Raw genomic sequence first — 20110 nt, 5'->3', positions numbered from 1 at the left:
ACAGCAAGTGAGAATATTTTATCCAAAAAAATCACTACCCAGAACAATGTCAAGATTTCTCCCTGTGCTTTCTTCTATGAGTTTGATAGTGTCAGGTCTTATGTTTAAGTCTTCGATCCATCTTGAGTTGATTTTTGTATATGGTGTGAAATAAGGGTCAAATGTCATTCTTCTGCATGTGGTTATCCGGTTTTCCCAATACCATTTATTAAAGAGACTTTTCTTTCCCCATTGTATGTTCTTAGCATCTTTGCCAAAGATCATTTGACTAAATGTGCCTGTTTATTTCTGGGCTCTTACTTTTGTTCCATTAGGGTATAGGTCTGTTTTCATGGCAGTAGCATGCTGTTTTGATTACTATAGCTTTGCAGTGCATTTTGAACTCATTTAGTGTGATGCCTCCACCTTCATCGTTTTTGCTCAAGATTGCTTTGGCTTTTCAGGGTCTTACATGGTTCCACACAAATTTCAAGAGTGTTTTTTCTATTTTGTAAAAAATGTCATTGGAATTTTGATAGGGATTGCATTGAATCTGTGGATAACTTGGGGTGCTATAGACATTTTAACAATACTAATCTTCCAATCCATGAACATGGGATATATTTCCATTTATTTGTGTCACCTTAAATTTCTTTCATCAATGTTTTAAAATCAGCGAACAAATCTTTTACCTCTTTGGTTAAATTTACTCCTAAAATTTTTAATTTTTTTGGTAGCTATTATAAATGGGATTTATTTCTTGAAATATTTTTTCATATCTTTGTAGATAGTGTATGGTGTATAGGAAAGCAATTGAGTTTTGTATGTTGATTTTGTATCCTGTAACTTTATTGAATTTATTTATTAGTTCTAATAGTTTTTTGTTGGAGATTTTAGGGAGATATATATATCATATATATGATATATTATATATATATATATGATAATGTCATCTGCCAAAAAAGACAATTTTACTTCATTCTTTCCAATTTGGATTTCTTTTGTTTCTTTTCTTGTCCAGTTGATCTCACTAGGACTTCTAGTACTATACTGAATAAAAATGATGAGAGTGACATCTTTGTCTTGTTCCAAATCTTAGAGGAAACATTTTTAACTTTTCATCATTGAGTATAATGTTAGCTGTGGGTTTTATACATGGATTTTATTATGTTGAGTTATATTCGTTTTATGCCTAATTTGTTGAGAGCTTTTATCATGGCAGGATATTTAATTCTGTCAAGTGCTTTTTCTACATTTAATAAGATGATCATATGGTTTTGTGTCCTTCACTCTGTTGATGTGGTATATCACAATGATTTGTGTATATTAATCAATTCTTGCATCCCAGGGATAAATCCCACAAAATCATGGTGTAAGATCCCTTCAATATGCTGTTGAATTTGGTTTGACAGTATTTTGTTGAGGACTTTTGCATCTATGTTCATCAGGGATATTGGTCTATAGTTTTCCTTTTTTGTTGCCTTCTTCTCTGGCTTCAGTATTATGGTAAGCTGGCTTCTTCAAATAAATTCAAAAGTCTTCCCTTCTCTTCAAGTTTTTGGAAGAGTTTGAGAAGTTTTGGCATTAACTCATTCTTAAATGTTTTTCAGAATTCATCAGTGAAGCCATTAGGTCCTGGACTTTTCTTTCTTGGGAGGATTTTTGTTACTGGTTCAATCTTCTTACTAATTATAGGCCTATTCAGATTTTCTATGTCTTCATTAGTTAGTCTGGGTAGTTGTATGCTTCTAGGAATTTATCCATTTTTTTCTAGGTTATCCAGTTTGTCAGTGTATAGTTGTTCATAGTAGCTTCTTAAGATACTTTGTATTTCTATGGTATCAGTTGCAATGCTTCCTTTTTCAGTTCTGATTTACTTGAATATTCTCTCTTTTTTCTAGATTGTCTAGCTAAAGGTTTGTCAATTTTGCTTTTTTTTAAAAAAATCAACTCTTCACTTCACAATTTTTTGGATACGACCCCCAAAGCACACTCAACAAAAGCAAAAATAGATAAATAGGGTTGCATCAAACTGAAAAGTTTCTGCACACCAAAGGAAATAATTAACAGAGTGAAGAGACAACATAAGGAATGAAGGAAGATACTTGTAAACCATATATCTGATAAGAGGTTAATCACCAAAATACATAAGGAACACAAAAACTCAGTAGCGACAAAACCCAATTAAAAAAAAATGGACAAAGGACAGAAATAGACATTTCTCAAAAGAAGACATACAAATGGCCAACAGGTATATGAAAAAATACCCAATGTCAGTAATTGTAAGAGAAATGCAAATTAAAATGACAATGAAGTATCACCTCACACCTTTTAAAATGGCTTTCTTCAAAAGGACAAAAGAAAAACAAGTATTGGTGAGGCTGTGGAGAAAAGGGAACTCTTATACCCTGTTGGTGGGAATGTCAATTAATACAGCCATTATGGGAAAATGTATGCAGGTAACTGAAAAAACTAAAAATAAAACTACCATATGATCCAGCAAACCCACTTCTGGGAATATATCCACAGGAAATGAAAGCAGTACATCAAGAGATATCTGCACTCCTATGTTTATTGCAGCACTGTTCACGATAGTCAAGTTATGAAATCATCCTAAGTGCCAATCGATGGATGAATGGATAAATAAAATATTATATATACACATGTATTTATACACACACATGCAATGAAATACTCTTCAGTCTCAAAAAAAAAAAAAAAAAAAAAGACAATCCTGTCATTTGCAACAACTTGGATAAGCCTGAAGGACATTGTGCTAAGTAAGCCAGGCACGGAAAGACAAATACTACATGACCTCACTTACAAGTGGAACATTTTAAAAAGTTGAACTCATAGAAGCGGAGAGCAGAATGGTGATTGCTAGAAGCTGTGACTATGAGGAGGAATGGGAAGATGTTGGTCAAAGTGTACAAGGTTTCATTTGGCCAGGGTGAATAAGATCTAAAGTTCTAACATACAGCATGTGAGTATAGTTAACAATAATGTATGTATACTTGAAAACTGTTCATAGAGTAAGTCTTACATGTTATCTTAACAAAAAAAAATGTTAAGTGTTTGAGGTGTCTGATATGATAATTAGTTTGATTTAATCATTTTACAGTGTATTCATATGTCAAAACATCATGTTGTACACTGTAAGTATATATAACTTCTATTTGTCACTTAATAAAACTGGAAAATATTTTAGAAGAACATAGTGACATAGAAAAGCAGCATAATGAAATTTTTAAAATAGACTTTTTTTTTTTTAGAACAATTTCAGGTTCACAGCAAATTTGAGGAGAAAGTACAGAAAGTTTTTAAATACCTTCCCCCTGTCACACACCCACAGCTTCTCTCCACCCACATCAACATCCTGCACCAGTGGTACATTCGTTACAAATAATGAGCCAACATTGACACATCACTATCACCCAAAGTCTATAGTTTACATTAGGGTTAACTCTTAGAGTTGTGCATCCATTGAGTTTTGACAAATGTATAATGATATATATCTACCACTACAGTATTATACAAAATCAGTCCACTGCCCTAAAAATCCTCTATATTCTGCCTGTTCATCCCATTCTCTCCCCAACCCTTGGGAACCAATGATCTTTATACTATCTCCATAGTTTTGCCTTTCTCAGACTGGTTTCTTTCACTTGGGAATAAGTTTTCAATTTCCTTCATGTTTTTTTGCAGCTTGATAGCTCATTTTATCACTGAACTGAATATTCTATTGTGTGGATGTACCACAGTGTGTTTATTCATTCAGTTACTGAAGGACATCTTGGTAATTATGAAAAAAAGTTCCTATAAACATTTGTGTGCAGATTTTTGTGTGGACTTAAGTTTTGAACTCATCCAGGTAAATATCAAGGAGCACAACTGATGGGTTGCATAGTAAGAGTATGAATCATTTTGTAAGAAACTCAAACTGTCTACCAAAGTGCTGTACCATTTTGCATTCCCACCAGCAATGAATGAGAGAGTTCTTGTGGTTCCACATCCTGCCAGCATTTGATGTTGTCAGGGTTTGGGATTTTATTCATTCTAGTAGGTGTGTAGCAATACATCTTCGTTGTCTTAATTTGTAATTCCCTAATGATGTATGATGTGGAGCATCTTTTCATGTGCTGATTTACCATCCGTGTATCATCTCTAGTGATATGTTTATTCAACTATTTTGCCAATTTTTTAGTTGGGATCATTTTCTTATTGTTGAGTTCTAATTATTCTTATTTTTTATAACAGTTCTTAATCATGTATACGATTTGACATACTTTCTATTGGTCCGTAGCTTTTCTTCCCATTGTTCTAACAGTGTCTTTTACAGAGCAGAAGTTATTAATCTTAACGAAGTCCAATATCAATTTTTACTTTCATGGATCATGCCTTTGATGTTGTATCTAAAATGTCATTTACAAACCCAAGGTCACCTGGGTTTTCTCCTTTTTATCTTCTAAGAGTTTTATAGTTTTGCATTTTATATTTAGGTCTATGATCTATTTTGAGTTAATTTTTGTGAAAGGTGTAAGGTCTGTATCTATGTATCCAGCTTTTTTTCTTTTTGTCTCTTTCTTTCTTTCTTCCTTTTTTTTGTGAGTGGATGTCTAGTTGTTATAGCACCATTTGTTGAACAGATGACCTTTTCTCCATTAAATTTCTTTTGCTCATTGTCAAAGATCACTTGACTGTATGTGGGTCTATCTTGGCCTCTCTATTCTGTTCCATTAATCTATTTGTCTGCTCTTTCACCAATACCACACTGTCTTGATTACTATAACTATATTAAGTCTTGAAGCTGGGCAATATCAGTCCTCAGACTTTGTTCTTCTCCTTTAATATCGTGTTGGCTATTATGGGTCTTTTGCCTTTTCATATAAACTTGAGAATCAGTTTGTGATATTCACAGAATAACCTCCTGGGATTCTGATTGGAATTACTTTGAATCTATAGATGAAGTTGGGAAGAACTGATATCTTAACAGTATTAAATTTTTCCATCCATGAACACAAAATCTCTATTTAGTTCTTTGATTTCTTTTGTCACAGTTTTGTAGCTTTTCTCATATAGATAGTGTACATATTTATTAGATTTGTACCTAAATATTTCATTAGAGTGGTGTGCTAATATAAATAGTATTGTGTTTTTAATTTCAAATTCCCATTGTTCATTGCTGGTATATAGAAAAGCAGTTGACTTTTGCACATTAATTTTGTATCCTTCAATTATCCTTGTATAATTGCTATATCCTTCAATTATCCTTGTATAATTGCTTATTAGTAACAGGAGGGATTTTTTTTTTTTGTCAACTGAGATTTTTCTACATCAACAGTCATGTCAGCTGCAAAGATAGTTTTCTTTTACCTTTTCCTTCACAATACGTATACTTTTAATTTCCTTTTCTTGTCTAATTTCATTAGCTAGGACTTTCAGTACGATGCTGAAAAGGATTGCTGAGTAGAGACATATTTGCCCTACTCCTTATTTTAACAGGAAAGTTTCTAGTTTCTCACCATTAAGCATGGTGTTAACTGTACGCTTTTGTAAATGTTCTTTTTCAAGTTGAGAAAGTTCCCTTCTATTCATAGTTTGCTGCTACACAATATGATTTTAATATAAAAAAGCGGTACATAAAGTAGTGTGTACAATTTCATTCCGATTTTTGGGACAACTGTATTTTGCATTGGAAAAAAGCCTGGAAGAGAATACGTTTATAATTGAAAGTCGTCATTTTTGGCTGGATAATGGGTATTTTCTTTTCCACATACTTCTGTCTTTCCTAAAATTGCCCCGATTAAAAATAATATTACGAAAGGTGATTAGGTAGTCTGGAGAGAATGTCTTTTGGCCGTTGGGGGCGGTGGGGTGGTAAGGAAAAACATGAGAAGCTTTTAAAATGGAAATCTATGAAGAGATAACTGATTTCGTAATTGCATCATCAGTGGGAAAGTAAGCTCTCTGAGGACCAGGTCTGACTGAGACATCCCCACAGCGTAATAGATTAATACATTTTGTGTCTCAGCGTTGTCTATGAAACGCCATTTATTCACTAGGCATGCTGAGCGTGGAACCAGGTTTCTTTCTTTCCAAGTAGTTTTGCTAGTTTAGAGAAAGAGAGACAGACACATAAATACATCCAGAGAGAGAGAGAGAAAGTACTGAACCAGGAGCAGCAGGGTTTGAGTCAAAAGAGAGGGGCAGAGGAGCGCGTCCCGTGCCCCAAGGCTGCCACGCGGAGCGCGGGCGCGAGGTTCCGGGGCCGAGCGCACGCCCGGAAGGTGGGAGGTGGGCAGCAGCGCCCCCGCCTGGCCCTCCTGTGCGCCCCGACCCGACGCCTCCCCGCCCGACCAGGTGCCTCGAGAGCGCACAGCTGGGAGGGCTCTCCCGGGCTCGGCGAGACTCACGCCCGCGGTGTGCTAGGGCGGCGGCGACGGTGACGGGCGTGGGGCGCGGCGCTGCCTCGGCTGCCGGGTCGTTGCAGCGAGCGCTCGGGCCGGCCTGGAGTCTCCGGGCTGAGCCGCCGCGCCTGCATCGTGCGGCACGCCGCGGAGGCGCTCGGGGACAGAGCGCGCGGGCGCGCACAAAGCGGCCCGGGGCGACCCGCGCTGCGCGGACCCTCGGTGGGCAGCGCACCCCAGTCTCCCCTGGCTAGCGGCTGCAGGGAGCTCCGGCCCGCGGCCCCTCCGCCTCAAGTCTGGGAGCTGCCGGCCCCACTCTGTCTTTGCCTATGGGGATCCGAGAGTTTCCCAGCGGCGCACCCAGGGGAAAGAGCATCGCTGTGTGAGTAGAGCCCCGGGCGTGGGTGAGCGAGCCGGCGGGCGGGAGGCCGGAGCCCCGGGGTGGCCCTTCGCAGCTGGGACACTGGGCAGTCTGGGGCTCGGGGAAGGGCGGCGCGCGGCGTAGCTGCTCGGGAAGTTTCAGTCATTCTTTCCCTCGCCACTCTCTCCAAGCCGCACTGGCCCGAGGCGCCCAGGATAGGGCACTGGGGACAGCTGCCCGAGGAAGTGGGTGAGTGGCGGCGGGAAGGGAGCAGCGCGGGCTCTGCCGCGGCGCTCGCCCCCGGAGGGCGCCGGCCGCGCTCTTGCTCTCGCCCTGAGATCTGCTCCTCACGAATCCCCTCCTCTCTGTCCACGCTCCCCGTGTCCACCCACCTGCCCGTGGCGCCTGCGACCTCAGTGGCATGAGGCGGTCACCGGACGTCAGCCCCCGGAGACTGTCCGATATCAGCCCCCAGCTCCGGCAGCTCAAGTACTTGGTGGTGGACGAGGCGATTAAGGAGGATCTGAAATGGTCGCGCTCCGTGGAAGATCTCACCAGCGGGCCCGTGGGGCTCACGTCCATCGAGGAGCGGATCCTGCGCATCACTGGCTACTATGGCTACCAGCCCTGGGCAGCGAGCTGCAAAAGTAAGACCCCCCTCCGGTCATTTCCTCGTCCACCGGTCCGTCTCGTTACCATTGTCACAGCAGCCTCGGGGAGCGCATGCAGCGAGGCGTCCAGCCACCCCCTCCCGCCCTGCCTGCTGATACAGACCCAGGTTTGCAACTTTGAGGAAGAGGCCTGGAGACGGAGTTCTCCTGGACCTCTGAGGCTTTCTGATGCGTTCTCTTACACTCCTTCTTCTCCCACACACAGGATCTCTCTGTATCCTTATCCCTCCACCTCCAAATGTTGGGGACACTCTTATGTGGCAGACCGTGGGAAACAAATCAGAAACTCAGAGTATCCCGGACAGTGTAGCTTCCCCGCGGATCAGAAAGTCTCACAGGGTCCTGGGTCAGGTCTCACCAGGCTCAGCTGGAGATACTGATTTAGGTAGCCAGGATTTTAACTCTTCCTTGCATCTCCTAGCCCAGATGATAAAGAACAATTCTTGGGGTCTTCATTTTAGATGCTGTTCACGCCCTTTTCCCCTGGATTTTATCGGTCTTCAGTAAGGAGGTTCTATAGGGATCTCTCTAGTTAGTGGTGTTGCTCCAAGCAAGATGAATGTTTGGTGTCAGGTGGAGAAGCTGAAATGGTTTTCTGCCAGTGGGTCCCAGCTAATGGCTTTGAGGATGCTATGATCAATTAGACAGACATTATCTTATGTCACCAGGACTAATTCGATGTACATTTCTTTTTCTCACTTTGCAAGAGAGAGGTTGATTATGATGAAGTCCAGATATCTATAAATATAACCATAATTAGGTGGTCTCATCACTGTAGTTTGACATAAAGGATGGCCATTTGCCACCTCAGTCAGTATGAGAAACGGGCCTTGACTTCTTTCATTTGAAATAAAGACTAGATTAATAGCTTGTTGATTTTGAGTTTTTTTCTACCTTTTATTGCTTAAAATTGAAACATTCTTTATTAGTCTTTAGGGGAAAAAAACGGGCGTTTGTAATTTAATAATATTCATCACTAAAAAAAAATGTCTATCTTTAGATTATTCCTAAAACCTTCGAGTCCAAGGCAAAGGTCAGTGGTATGCTAGCAGTGAGCTGGTTAGTTTTAAATTATTTTCAGGAAGAAACGGGATTTGAATGTTTTGCTTTCATGCAGCTTTTAAAAGACTGCATTTCATTGGGTATAAGCCTTTAAAAAAATTATCTGTATCTCTTCCAATCTCTTGCCTCTGCTGCTAAAATTGTAGCTGATTACAAAAGGAAGACAAGGGGCCAAATTCTCTTTTTGGTTGGAAAACCCTGGGCATGGGATAACAAAAATTAAACCCCCTGGGAAACCATATTTCTTATGGGCATGGATGGAACACTCAATTTTTATTTCTGCTTTCTAAAATTCTGTTAGAAAATAGCAATTTTCTATTCTTATTTCCATTTTCTGCTTCCTTAATAACAAAAGACAGTGGTATAAAGGACAGCCTTCATAAAGTCATCTCTTTAGTGCTTGAAGTCATAAAAAGGTTTTGTCTTTGTAAATCTGTTTGTGACTGGCTGCATGTGCTTTGTGGAAGTTATCACCAAGGTTTGTGATTTGGGGACTTGGCAGAGAGCTTACGGCAGTGATGACTGTTCAGTACAAACATATTTTGTAATTAAGAGAAGAGAAGGGCCATGTGGAAATGGAGTCCCTGGCATCACTGGAGGTATTCTTAAATGCCTCTCTCTGAGGCTTCATTGGAAGAGTAAATATTAGCAGGCAAGGCTACAGTGATCACTGAATATGAATAAAATCAACTCATTCCACTCCCTCTATTCCTGTGAGGATTCTTCTTTATTCCAAGGTATTTCCTTGTTACTATAACGCTTTAGGTGACAACTGACATTTTGGTGAATTGATTAGGTGTTATGTTTAAATTTAGAGAGGGTAATGTTTTATTAATATATTAATGTAGCAAAAGAGGGTTTTTTGTTTGTTTTTTTGTTTGTTTATTTGTTTTGTTTTGTTTTTGAGAGGGAGTCTTGCTCTGTCACCAGGCTGGAGTGTGGAGTGCAGTGCTGCGATCTTGGCTCACTGCAACCTCCACTTCCTGAGTTCAAGCGATTCTCCTGCCTCAGCCTCCTGAGTAGCTAGGATTACAGGCGTGCGCCACCACATCCAGCTAATTTTTGTATTTTCAGTAGAGATGAGGTTTCACTATGTTGGTGAGGCTGGTCTTAAACTCCTGACCTCAGGTTTTCCACCCACCTTGGCCTCCCAAAGTGCTGGGATTATACGTATGAGCCTCTGCACCCGGCCGGCCCAAAACAGGTTTTAAGGCAGAACTTCTGCTGTTTGCCATTTCTACTCAATTAATAATAATAAAGAGGCTTATCTATTACCTGTAGGCGTCACCTAGTTGCTTTATTTATTGGTTGGTAATTGTACTCTACAAATGGGGAGAGATGATGGTTACAAAAAAAAAAAAATTCTCATGATCTCCAGAGTGGGTTATGGAAGCTCCAAGCTATTATGTCACCTTTCAGTCATCTTTCAAAGTATTTATCTACGTCCTAACTGAAGGAATTGCCATTGAAAGTTTCTAGACCCTTTGAGAGATGTGAGTCACTTGCCCTTGTAGCAGAATAAATCATTTGATTGACCCAATATTCATTTGTATCCTCTTCATTTTTAGATTTTGTTTGGGTTGTTAAGATAAATGAGGTAATTGTGAACAGTACAGAAATTACCTTTGCTCAGTATTCTCAACTCAATCATTTGGGTTCACAAGTTTCACTCTAGACAAGAGAATTTTGTAAAGGATTTTTTTTTTTTTTTTTTTTTTTTTTGACAGAGTCTTACTCTGTCACCCAGGCTGGAGTACAATGTCATGATCTCAGCTCACTGCAACTTCTGCCTCCCAGCTTCAAGCGATTCTCCTGCTTCAGCCTCCCAAGTAGCTGGGACTAGCATCACCACACCTGGCTAATTTTTTGTTATTTTTAGTAAGGATGGGGTTTCACCATGTTGACCAGGCTGGTCTCAAACTCCTGATCTCGTGATCTGCCCTCCTTGGCCTCCCAAAGTGCTGGGATTACAGTTGTGAGCCACCATGCCTGGCTTAAAATTTATCCAACTTACCCCAATAATAGTTTCTTTTTCTTTCTTTTTTTTTTTTTTTTTTTAGAAAGAGTTTTGCTCTGTCGCCTAGGCTAGAGTGCAGTGGCACAATCTCGGCTCACTGCAACCTCTGCCTCACAGGTTCAAGCGGTTCTCCTACCTCAGCCTTCTGAGTAGCTGGGATTACAGGTCCCCGCCACCATACCTGGCTAATTTTTGTATTTTCAGTAGACACAGGGCTTCACCGTGTTGGTCAGGCTGGTCTCAAACTCCTGACCTGGTGATCCGCCCGCCTTGGCCTCCCAAAGTACTGAGATTACAGGCGCGAGCCACCGCGCCCAGCCTCGGATTCTTTTTTAAAAATCCCAAAGGCTCCTAGGTCTGAAAGGGATGGCTTTTATGAAACATTCAACTGAGAATTAAACTATAAACAAGGAAGCAGGAAGGGCCTAGTTCCTCTTCACAGTGGCAAAAGTCCTCCAAGCTCCACATTGCATGTTTTTGAACCAAAACACTTGGCAGTATTCCTGGGAATTCTTCAAGTTATCTTCTGTGAGTGAATCCAGGGCCCAGAAAGCACCTGGGCCACAGGAGGGGCTCAATAAATATTTGTTGAATAGATGGATGGCTGCTGCCTGAAATATTGACCTCTGGGACAGGGAACTTTGAATGTGCCTCTGTAGTGATTTGTATCATTTACTTCTTATGCTGACTTCCTGTTATGTGGAATTGCTTTACTCTTTCCTGGTTCTTCCATCACAAGTGCTTCCTGAACCACAGACTGGACCAGAATTCTTGGTGATAAGCTTTGGTTTAGCCCAGGGTTTCTCAGTCTCAGCACTATTAACCCGTTGTGCTGTATAAGTATTTGTTGTAGGGAGCTGTCCTGTACATTGTAGGATGTTCAGCAGTATCTCTGACCTCTGCCTATTAGATGTCAGTAGCTTACCACCCTGCCCCCGAAGTTGTAGCAACCACAGTATCCCATGGGGGGCAGCCTTTAGTTAAGACCCACTTGTTTAGGGTAGCCCCCAAATTTGTGCTGCAGTAGAACTCTCTTTTGCTGCCCAGTAATGCTAAACACACAGGCCTACCTTACAAATTCCTGGCACTCTCCTTCCTTCACCTTTCTTCCTGGGCCACTTTTTAGGTTTTCAGGATGGCCAGATCGAGTAATCATCACCACTGGCAGTACAAGTGTCTTCTGAAGATTTGGAAGAGCCTGTTCCTCTGCAGCTGGCATGATTCCACAACCAATCATCATAAATTGACACCCTGTAGGATGTGCTTTAGAATTCAGGAGACTCTGAACAGTTTCTTTTAATAACTTCCTTTTCTTCCCTACTTTTGCCCCAGTAGAAGAGAAATGACTGTTTAAAACATCTTCTGCTTCCTTTTCCTTTCTCATTTCTCTGGGGTGGACACCAGTTAGGGAGGAGATGGCTAGAGAAGGGAGGAGGAGAATCAAAGACCAGGAAAAATCTGTATAGTGGACAGCCAGCCCCAGGCCTCTGATAGGGTGGGGCAGCCGCTGGCATTTCTACACAGGAATGATGGAAGGAACATATCTTGGAGTTTCCAGATAGAGGCTCTGCTGCAGGATGAAGGAACATCTATGAATACTCCTTTATTTTCATTTATTCCTTTAGCAAACCTTTTCCAGCATTCAGTGTATGTCAGAATAGAGAGAGAAGTGCTGGAAGAGGCATTGTCCAGGTGTGCCTTCATCTAGAAATACAGGTCAGCACAAACCTGCATTAGAACACACACATTCTAAGGGTGGGCAGGATGTTTTACTTTCCAAAAGGTTTCCCTAAAGAATGTTTTTTTTTTTTTTTTTTGAGATGGAGTCTCGCTCTGTCACCCAGGCTGGAGTGCAGTGGCGCGATCTCGGCTCACTGCAAGCTCCGCCTCCCGGGTTCACGCCATTCTCCTGCCTCAGCCTCCCGAGTAGCTGGGACTACAGGCGCCCACAACCGCGCCGGGCTAATTTTTTGTATTTTTAGTAGAGACGGGGTTTCACCGTGGTCTCGATCTCCTGACCTTGTGATCCGCCCGCCTCGGCCTCCCAAAGCGCTGGGATTACAGGCGTGAGCCACCGCGCCCAAATAGTGAACTCTTAAATCCTTTTCTGGGAAAAAAAAAGACCCCTAAACATTTTAGGAATAGCTTTCTTGAAGGGGGTCATGCTTGTTGCTTAACAGGAGGTGCAATTATCATTTGAGTAGATTTATACACTATGTTGAATATCAACTATTATTCACTACAGGTTCTGGTATGTTGGGATTTAAATGATTTTTTTCAGAATGTGAATGGATTGAGTTTTAAGTCATTTGTAGAATGGAGAGAGGGTCAGTCTTAAAAGACCGACTGTCTCTAACCCACTCCACCCGCCATTGGCAATGTGAACCTGGGGCAGGAACATGCAGGTTACTGAATAAATCCCAGCTTATCTGGGTGGAGGTTTTCTAGTTCAAGCTGAAAAAATGTAGGGCACTGAATAACACACCTGGTGACAAGGAAATTGCATGTTTCAGGATTCTCCAGGTTTAAAAGTTGTAAAGGGTTTGTGTGAGGTGAGGGGGAAGGGCTCATGGGGAAAGGCTATCTTCCTAGCATCCCGGTTAGTTCACACTGAACTGTGAGTATATGTTGCTGGCGTAGATACCAGTGCTAAATGGAACAGTGCCTTGTAGTATCATTGAATTCATGGTGAGCAACTTCTGTTTGATCCTCCTAAAATAGTAAAGGTCAGGTCAGCAATTCAAAAATGACCCACTTGTAAGAGATGTATAATTTGGTTGTAAAAGTTTATTCTAGAATGGAGCTTGGCATATGAAATATGAGATGGAAAAGATTTTAAAAGAAAATAATTAGAGGGCTTGAGGGGGTGGTGAGTTGAGCATTAGACCACAGTGTTTTTTATTGGGTCAGATAATTAATTTTATTCCTACGTATGCTAACAATTTAGTAAATAGTTTCTGAGTTTTGATGTAATAAAAATGCAGAACTATTATCTTTTAAGGAAATGAGGTGACCCCAGCTCACTCAGATCATTGCCGTGGGGTTATAAACCCTTCATATCTGCCATGGGGTTAGAAATCCTTCACACCTATTCATGTGCCTTTATTTTCATTTATTCATTTAGCAAACCTTTTTTTTTTTTTTTTTTTTGAGATGGAGTCTCGCTCTGTCGCCCAGGCTGGAGTGCAGTGGCCGGATCTCAGCTCACTGCAAGCTCCGCCTCCCGGGTTTACGCCATTCTCCTGCCTCAGCCTCCCGAGTAGCTGGGACTACAGGCGCCCGCCACCTCGCCTGGCTAGTTTTTTTTTTGTATTTTTTAGTAGAGACGGGGTTTCACCATGTTAGCCAGGATGGTCTCGATCTCCTGACCTCGTGATCCGCCCGTCTCGGCCTCCCAAAGTGCTGGGATTACAGGCTTGAGCCACCGCGCCCGGCCTCATTTAGCAAACTTTTAAAGCATTTACTACGTGCAAGAATACAGAAATAAGTGATGGGAGACACAGTCCTCACCCTAAAAGTTTTCCAGCTAGAGCAGGTGAAATCTGAAGTACACATGTGGTGGTGATGGGGAAATGGCCTTTCCTCCAGGGAAGTGAAGTCTTCCAGGCTTTAAGGAGACATGGGCAAGGAGAGTTCTCATCGCTCTTCAGAAGTCCCTCCTGGATCTCATTAAAAAGAGTGTAGTTAAAACACTCCAGCTTTGAGCCTTGGTCCTTTCCTTAAGTAGCTGGAAACATTCAGGTTAGTTGCGTTCAAACATAAATTCGCATGCAAATGCACCATTGATGTTTGTTAAGCATTTTACTGTAAGCTGTTTACTGTAAGCTGAGGGGTGTCCACTCAGTTTTTTTTTTTAATGTCTGGAGGAGCAGAGGAAATAGAATTCACATCCCAGCTTCATAGCTATATGACAAGTTCACTGCTATCAGCCTCTAGTTTCACTGGGCACGGTGACTCATGCCTGTAATCCCAAAGCTTTGGGAGGCCAAGGTGGGTGGATCATGAGGTCAGGAGTTCAAGACCAGCCTGGCCAAGATGGTGAAACCCCGTCTCTAATAAAAATACAAAAATTAGACGGGTGTGGTGGTGGGTGCCTGTAATCCCAACTTCTCGGGAGGCTGAGGCAGAGAATTGCTTGAACTCAGGAGGCGGAGGTTGCAGTGAGCCGAGATCGTGCCACTGCACTCCAGCCTGGGCGACAGAGTGAAACTCCATCTAAAAATAAAAAATAAAAATAAAAAAGGAGATAATAGAACTAGTTTCTAGGATTGTCATGAAGATTAAATGAAATACAGTAGTCCTGCTTTATCGGAGGGAGAATGTATTCCAGGCCCCCAGTGGGTACTGTGGGTAGTACTCAACCCAATATACATGATTTTTTCTTAGACAGTAGTGAGCAGGTGGTGTAGACAGCGTGGATAGGCTGGACAAAGGGATGATTCACATCCTGGGTAGGACGAAGTGGGAAGGTTCAGGATTTCGTCACGCAACTCAAAATGGCACACAATTCAAAACTTGTGATATGTTTGTTTCTGGAATTTTCCTTTTAGTATTTTCAGACCATGGTTGACCAAGGATAACCGAAACCGTGGGAAGCAAAACCGTGGATAAGGGAGGACTCTTTCAATGTCTGTACAGCTGGTATCTATTAATACACCTTTATATTCATTTATTTTAGCAAATCTTTTGAGCTTTTACTTTGTGCCAGAATGCAGAGATTAGTGATGGCAGACACAGTCCTTGCCCTAAAAGTTTACTTACTGAAGTGGGTGAAATCCAAAGTGCTTGTATGGTATGATACAGATCAGTTTGCAGTGCCTGGAGAGCCCTTTCTCACATCGGTGAGTTCATTCTTCAGCTGGAGGAGTAATTCACAACAGAAATAGAGGGGAGGTTTGCATTCCAGGTGAAGGGACAGCATGTGCACGGGAATGTAGTCAGCTATTGCTAGAAGGTAATTCCGCTTGATTGGAACATCATGGGGCGGGAGTGTAATGTATGAAGTTGGACTTGTGAGCAGAAACAGACTACAGTACATTACAGTACCGGTCATCTGATGCCTGTCACCTTCCTCATCCAGGTCCCAGCCTAAGTGTCACCTCCTCCTGAGAGCCTTTCCTGATTACAGGAGGTCCTCTTGCATCTCCTGTAGTGTTGTCACCTCTTTTACATAGTCATGACTAGTTTAAGAAAGTGGCTGAAGCTCTTGCAGATAGAAAGCTCTCTAGGAGCAGGGCTTGTTATTATGTCTCCACCCCTCACTGTGGTCTTGGCATATAGAACTCTGGTGATTCTTCCACAGTGCAGAGCATCTCAATCAATAAACGTTTGTTCAGTGCTCTAATAAAAGGCCTAAGTGGCCATTTCCTCATACACCTACACAAATGGCTCCTAAGTAAGCATCTACATTTCTGTAGCATCTTCCAGAATTATCCTGCATAGAGACGCTTCTAATTGCATTCCTCTGTCAAGAAATGGGACTCCCATTGCTGGTTCCCTTCAGTCTTCACTTTAACTCTGCTAAAAAGTAATCACACTCCTAGAGATTACATTATGCAATCTTATGTTGGCGTGTTCTGTTCAGTTTTGATAACTTTAAAAAATGATGTGGAAAAAATGAACAAGGCCTAGGGAAACAAGAAAAAAATGTATTAATGGAATCAAACATGTGTTCTACAGAGAAGGTTAAAGGATTGGGGAGGAGGAGATTAGGTAAGAACGTGACATGTCTTCATGAGAACCATCAGAGCAGACACCTTTGGAATGTCTTCCCAGCTCAAGACCCCTTAACTGCCCTGTACTACATCCTCAGTTTGGGCCCTTAACAGCCAGACTGGCATCATCTTCCTCCTGGGCAATGTAGATTAGACCAGGGGTAGACTCCTGATCCTTGCTAACTCACTCAGCTCCTCTCTCCTCCAATTCGAGGTTAACACCAGAAAGTTGGGGTCTAGTGTGACAGAGTGGTCTATTGAGTGAAGGAGGCTGGTCTGTCTCCCATATGGATAGAGAGGCAGAGAAAGCTAGTCTACATAAAAGAAGGCAGCGGCAGGTGTGTCAGGTAATCCAGAGAGAGCAGTGGTGGTTTCCAGGACTCCATGCTGGGGCCTGTTTCCCTCCTACATCAGTGTGTTGCTGCAGCTTCTTCTCCAAGCCCCTGAGACACCACTGTTGCAAAGCAGCAGCCTTCTTCCTGCGAAGTGAGGAGAAACCAGGTTCTGTTCTATGAAACTGCAGGCTCCTTTCTGGATAGGATTTCAGAGCCATTTCCGTTCAAGCCCATGCATGACAAAATAAGGATCTACGTACCAATGAAGTTTCAACTGGAAATACAAAATCACTTTCTGACTACTAAGATCATAAATAAGGTCAGGAAGCCTCAGTCACTGGAGAGATTCACAAAGATATGGACCCCCAGTCACTTGAGCTGGATTAAGTACTTACTTGTCCCACAGCAGGAGGATGAACAATATATATATTTTTTCACATGATGTATTTTGGTTCAAAGCAGTGGTGAATGTGCATTGATTAATAGAGCAAGGAACCAGTTTTGTTTCATTATCTTACTGCACAACCTAGAAAGGGACTTGTGCAGTGAGGAACCTGGTAAATTCTTCCGGTGGATGATGGTGGCAAGCACTGAAACAATTGCCTAGGACATGGGCACAGATCTTTCCTTCATTCAGCTTAATTTATGACAGCATTTGAGACTGGAGGAAAAGAATTGCTCTCCTCAGGTGATTTGCAGTGTTAAAGGCTAGAGGCTGTTTTGGACTCCTCAGACAGAGATACTTAGTGCAACTGCTCAGAACAGTTTTCTGGTTTTGACAAATGTTTTCTGTGACATTCAAATTTTCTCCTTGTCAGTCTGCTATGTACCATTTCCAGTACTTGACCAGATCAGGATCTATCAGGAAACTATTTTTTATCTTTCTTCACCATCTACTTGTAACAATGTGGTGTTATAAAAGTTCAGGTCTGTCCTCAAAGTTTTATTCAAAAGGGTCAGAAGAAAAATGTTTCTTAGTGTATGTCAATTTTGCTGCCTTACTTTCTTTTCAGAAATTGAGTCAGCTCACTTTTGATGAATGTACATTAAGATGTCCTGTTCTTAGCCAGTGATGGTGGTGCAGACCTGTAGTCCCAGCTACTCTGGAGGCTGAGGTGGGAGGATCGCTTGAGTCCAGGATCTCAAGGCTGCAGTGATGTGTGTATGATCACACCACTGCATTCCAGCCTGGGTGACAGAGCAAATTCCTGTTTCAAAAAAAAAGTGCTTTTTTTCTAAAAAAAAAAAAAAAAAAAAAAAAGGAATAGAATGATGATGGTAGGTGTATTAGTCTGTTTCATGCTGCTGATAAAGACATATCTGAGATTGGGCAATATACAAAAGAAAGAGGTTTAATTGGACTTATAGTTCCAAGTGGCTAGAGAAGCCTCACAATCATAGGAAAGGCAAGGAGAAGCAAGTCACGTCTTACATGGATGGCTGCAGGCAAAGAGAGAGAAAGCTTGTTCAGGGGAACTCTTCTTTTTAAAACCATCAGACTTATTCACTATCATGAGAACAACATGGGAAAGACCTGCCTCCATGATTCAGTTATCCCCCACCAGGTCCCTCCCACAACATGTGGGAATGCAAGATGAGATTTGGGTGAGGACACAGCCAAATCAGATCAGTAGGTATGGGACAGTTGAGTTTTGTGCAGCATTCTATTCATGCTGTACACGTGTGAGAGTTTAATAAACATTTTCCATGGTAAAAGTGCATTACACTAGTGTGAGTACCAAGGAAGAACTGAAGTCCCTTCCTATATACTTTCTTTTCTTTAAAGAATAGGCCAGATAAATAGTGTGAAGACTTCTAAATGCCATATTCCAGAACAACTAGTTTCAAAGGTTTATTCAAACACTTACTTTTTTTTTGAGACAGAGTCTTGCTCTGTCACCCAGGCTGGAGTGCAGTGGCACAATCTCAGCTCACTGCAAGCTCTGCCTCTCAGGTTCACGCTATTCTCCTGCCTCAGCCTCCCAAGTAGCTGGGACTCCAGGTGCCCACCACCATTCCTGGCTAATTTTTTGTATTTTTAGTAGAGACGGGGTTTCACCGTGTTAGCCAGGATGATCTCAATCTCCTGACCTCGTCATCCACCTGCCTTGACCTCCCAAAGTGCTGGGATCACAGGCGTGAGCCACTGCGCCCGACCTCAAACACTTTTACTTTAAGTCGACATTTTGTTGTATTAACTATTAAATGTAAAAATCTTTCATTTACTTATTTATTTTTATTTTTAGAGGCAAGGCCTTGGTCCATTGCCCAGCCTGGAGTGTAGTGGCACAATCATTGCTCACTGCAGCCTCTAACTCCTGGGCTCAAGCAATCCTCCTGCCTCAGCCTCTTGAGTAGCTGGGACTATAGGCTTACACCACCACATCTGGCTAACTTTAAAAAAAAAAGTTTGTAGAGACCAGGGTCTCATTACGTTGCCCATGCTTTTCTCAGACTCCTGGCCTCAAGCAGTCCTCTCACTTCAGCCTTCCAAAGTATAAACTTCTTATATAGGTTTATCTGATTTAGCAGTGGGTATGATTTCAAAGTTACATGTAAATAAAGCATATGTAATTACGATTAATTGTGAAAATCCTCAGAAAACATAGTACTGGTGTATGAAAAAATGTGTTCTATCCGCAACTGACATTGTATCTGGTGATTGTCTCTCAATACATTGGAGATTTCCTGTGTGGTGGCTGGAAGGTGGAAGAAGGAATATTTTTCAACACCACCATGTGGTCCCTCTAGAGAAGCCCATGGATGAGGTCGGGGCTTCAGAAAATCACTACATGAAATTTCAGATGCCATTTAGGGAGGAATTCATTTGTGAATGGGTTGGAAGCAGATGAAATAAAGGATCTAACTGTTGAATGTAAATTCATTTATTTGTTAATCTATTCAATGATTCATTCATTCCTTCTTCATTCAATCATCAAATAATCCACGACCTCTAAAATGCAGTAAATACATTAGCTCCTCAGGGAAGTATATACTAAATATATGGTATGGTTGTTATTTCTTTTTTTTTATTATTTTTTTTTATTTTTTACAACTTTACTGAGGTATAATTGATAATAAAAATTTTTGCATTTAAGATACACAACTTGATGACCTAATATACGTATACATTGTGATATATTTTCTTTCTTTTTTTTTAATTAATTAATTAATTATTATTATTATACTTTAAGTTCTAGGGTACATGTGCATAACGTGCAGGTTTGTTACATATGTATACTTGTGCCACGTTGGTGTGCTGCACCCATCAACTCGTCATTTACATCAGGTATAACTCCCAGTGTAATCCCTCCCCCCTCCCCCCTCCCCCCTCCCCCCTCCCCCCTCCCCCCTCCCCCTTCCCCATGATAGGCCCCGGTGTGTGATGTTCCCCTTCCCGAGTCCAAGTGATCTCATTGTTCAGTTCCCACCTATGAGTGAGAACATGCGGTGTTTGGTTTTCTGTTCTTGCGATAGTTTGCTGAGAATGATGGTTTCCAGCGGCATCCATGTCCCTACAAAGGACACAAACTCATCCTTTTTTATGGCTGCATAGTATTCCAT

General features: G+C 41.7%; 1 protein-coding gene across 2 annotated transcripts in view; it reads left to right on the top strand.

Annotated features, from left to right (window-relative positions):
* Positions 1-6337: 6337 nt before the first annotated feature.
* The window catches only part of SLC35F3 (solute carrier family 35 member F3), a 408926-nt gene continuing 395153 nt past the window's right edge, over positions 6338-20110 (top strand). For both annotated transcript variants that reach the window (XM_073995034.1, XM_045391581.3), the window contains exons 1-2: positions 6338-6768; positions 7165-7394. In XM_073995034.1, coding sequence (XP_073851135.1) covers positions 7276-7394 — 119 coding nt within the window. In that variant the 5' untranslated portion in view covers positions 6338-6768; positions 7165-7275. The remainder of the gene's footprint in view (positions 6769-7164; positions 7395-20110) is intronic.

The sequence above is a fragment of the Macaca fascicularis genome, chromosome 1 (assembly GCF_037993035.2).
Source record: "Macaca fascicularis isolate 582-1 chromosome 1, T2T-MFA8v1.1".
NCBI lineage: Eukaryota > Metazoa > Chordata > Mammalia > Primates > Cercopithecidae > Macaca > Macaca fascicularis.
This window is presented reverse-complemented; position numbering and strand designations above follow the sequence as displayed.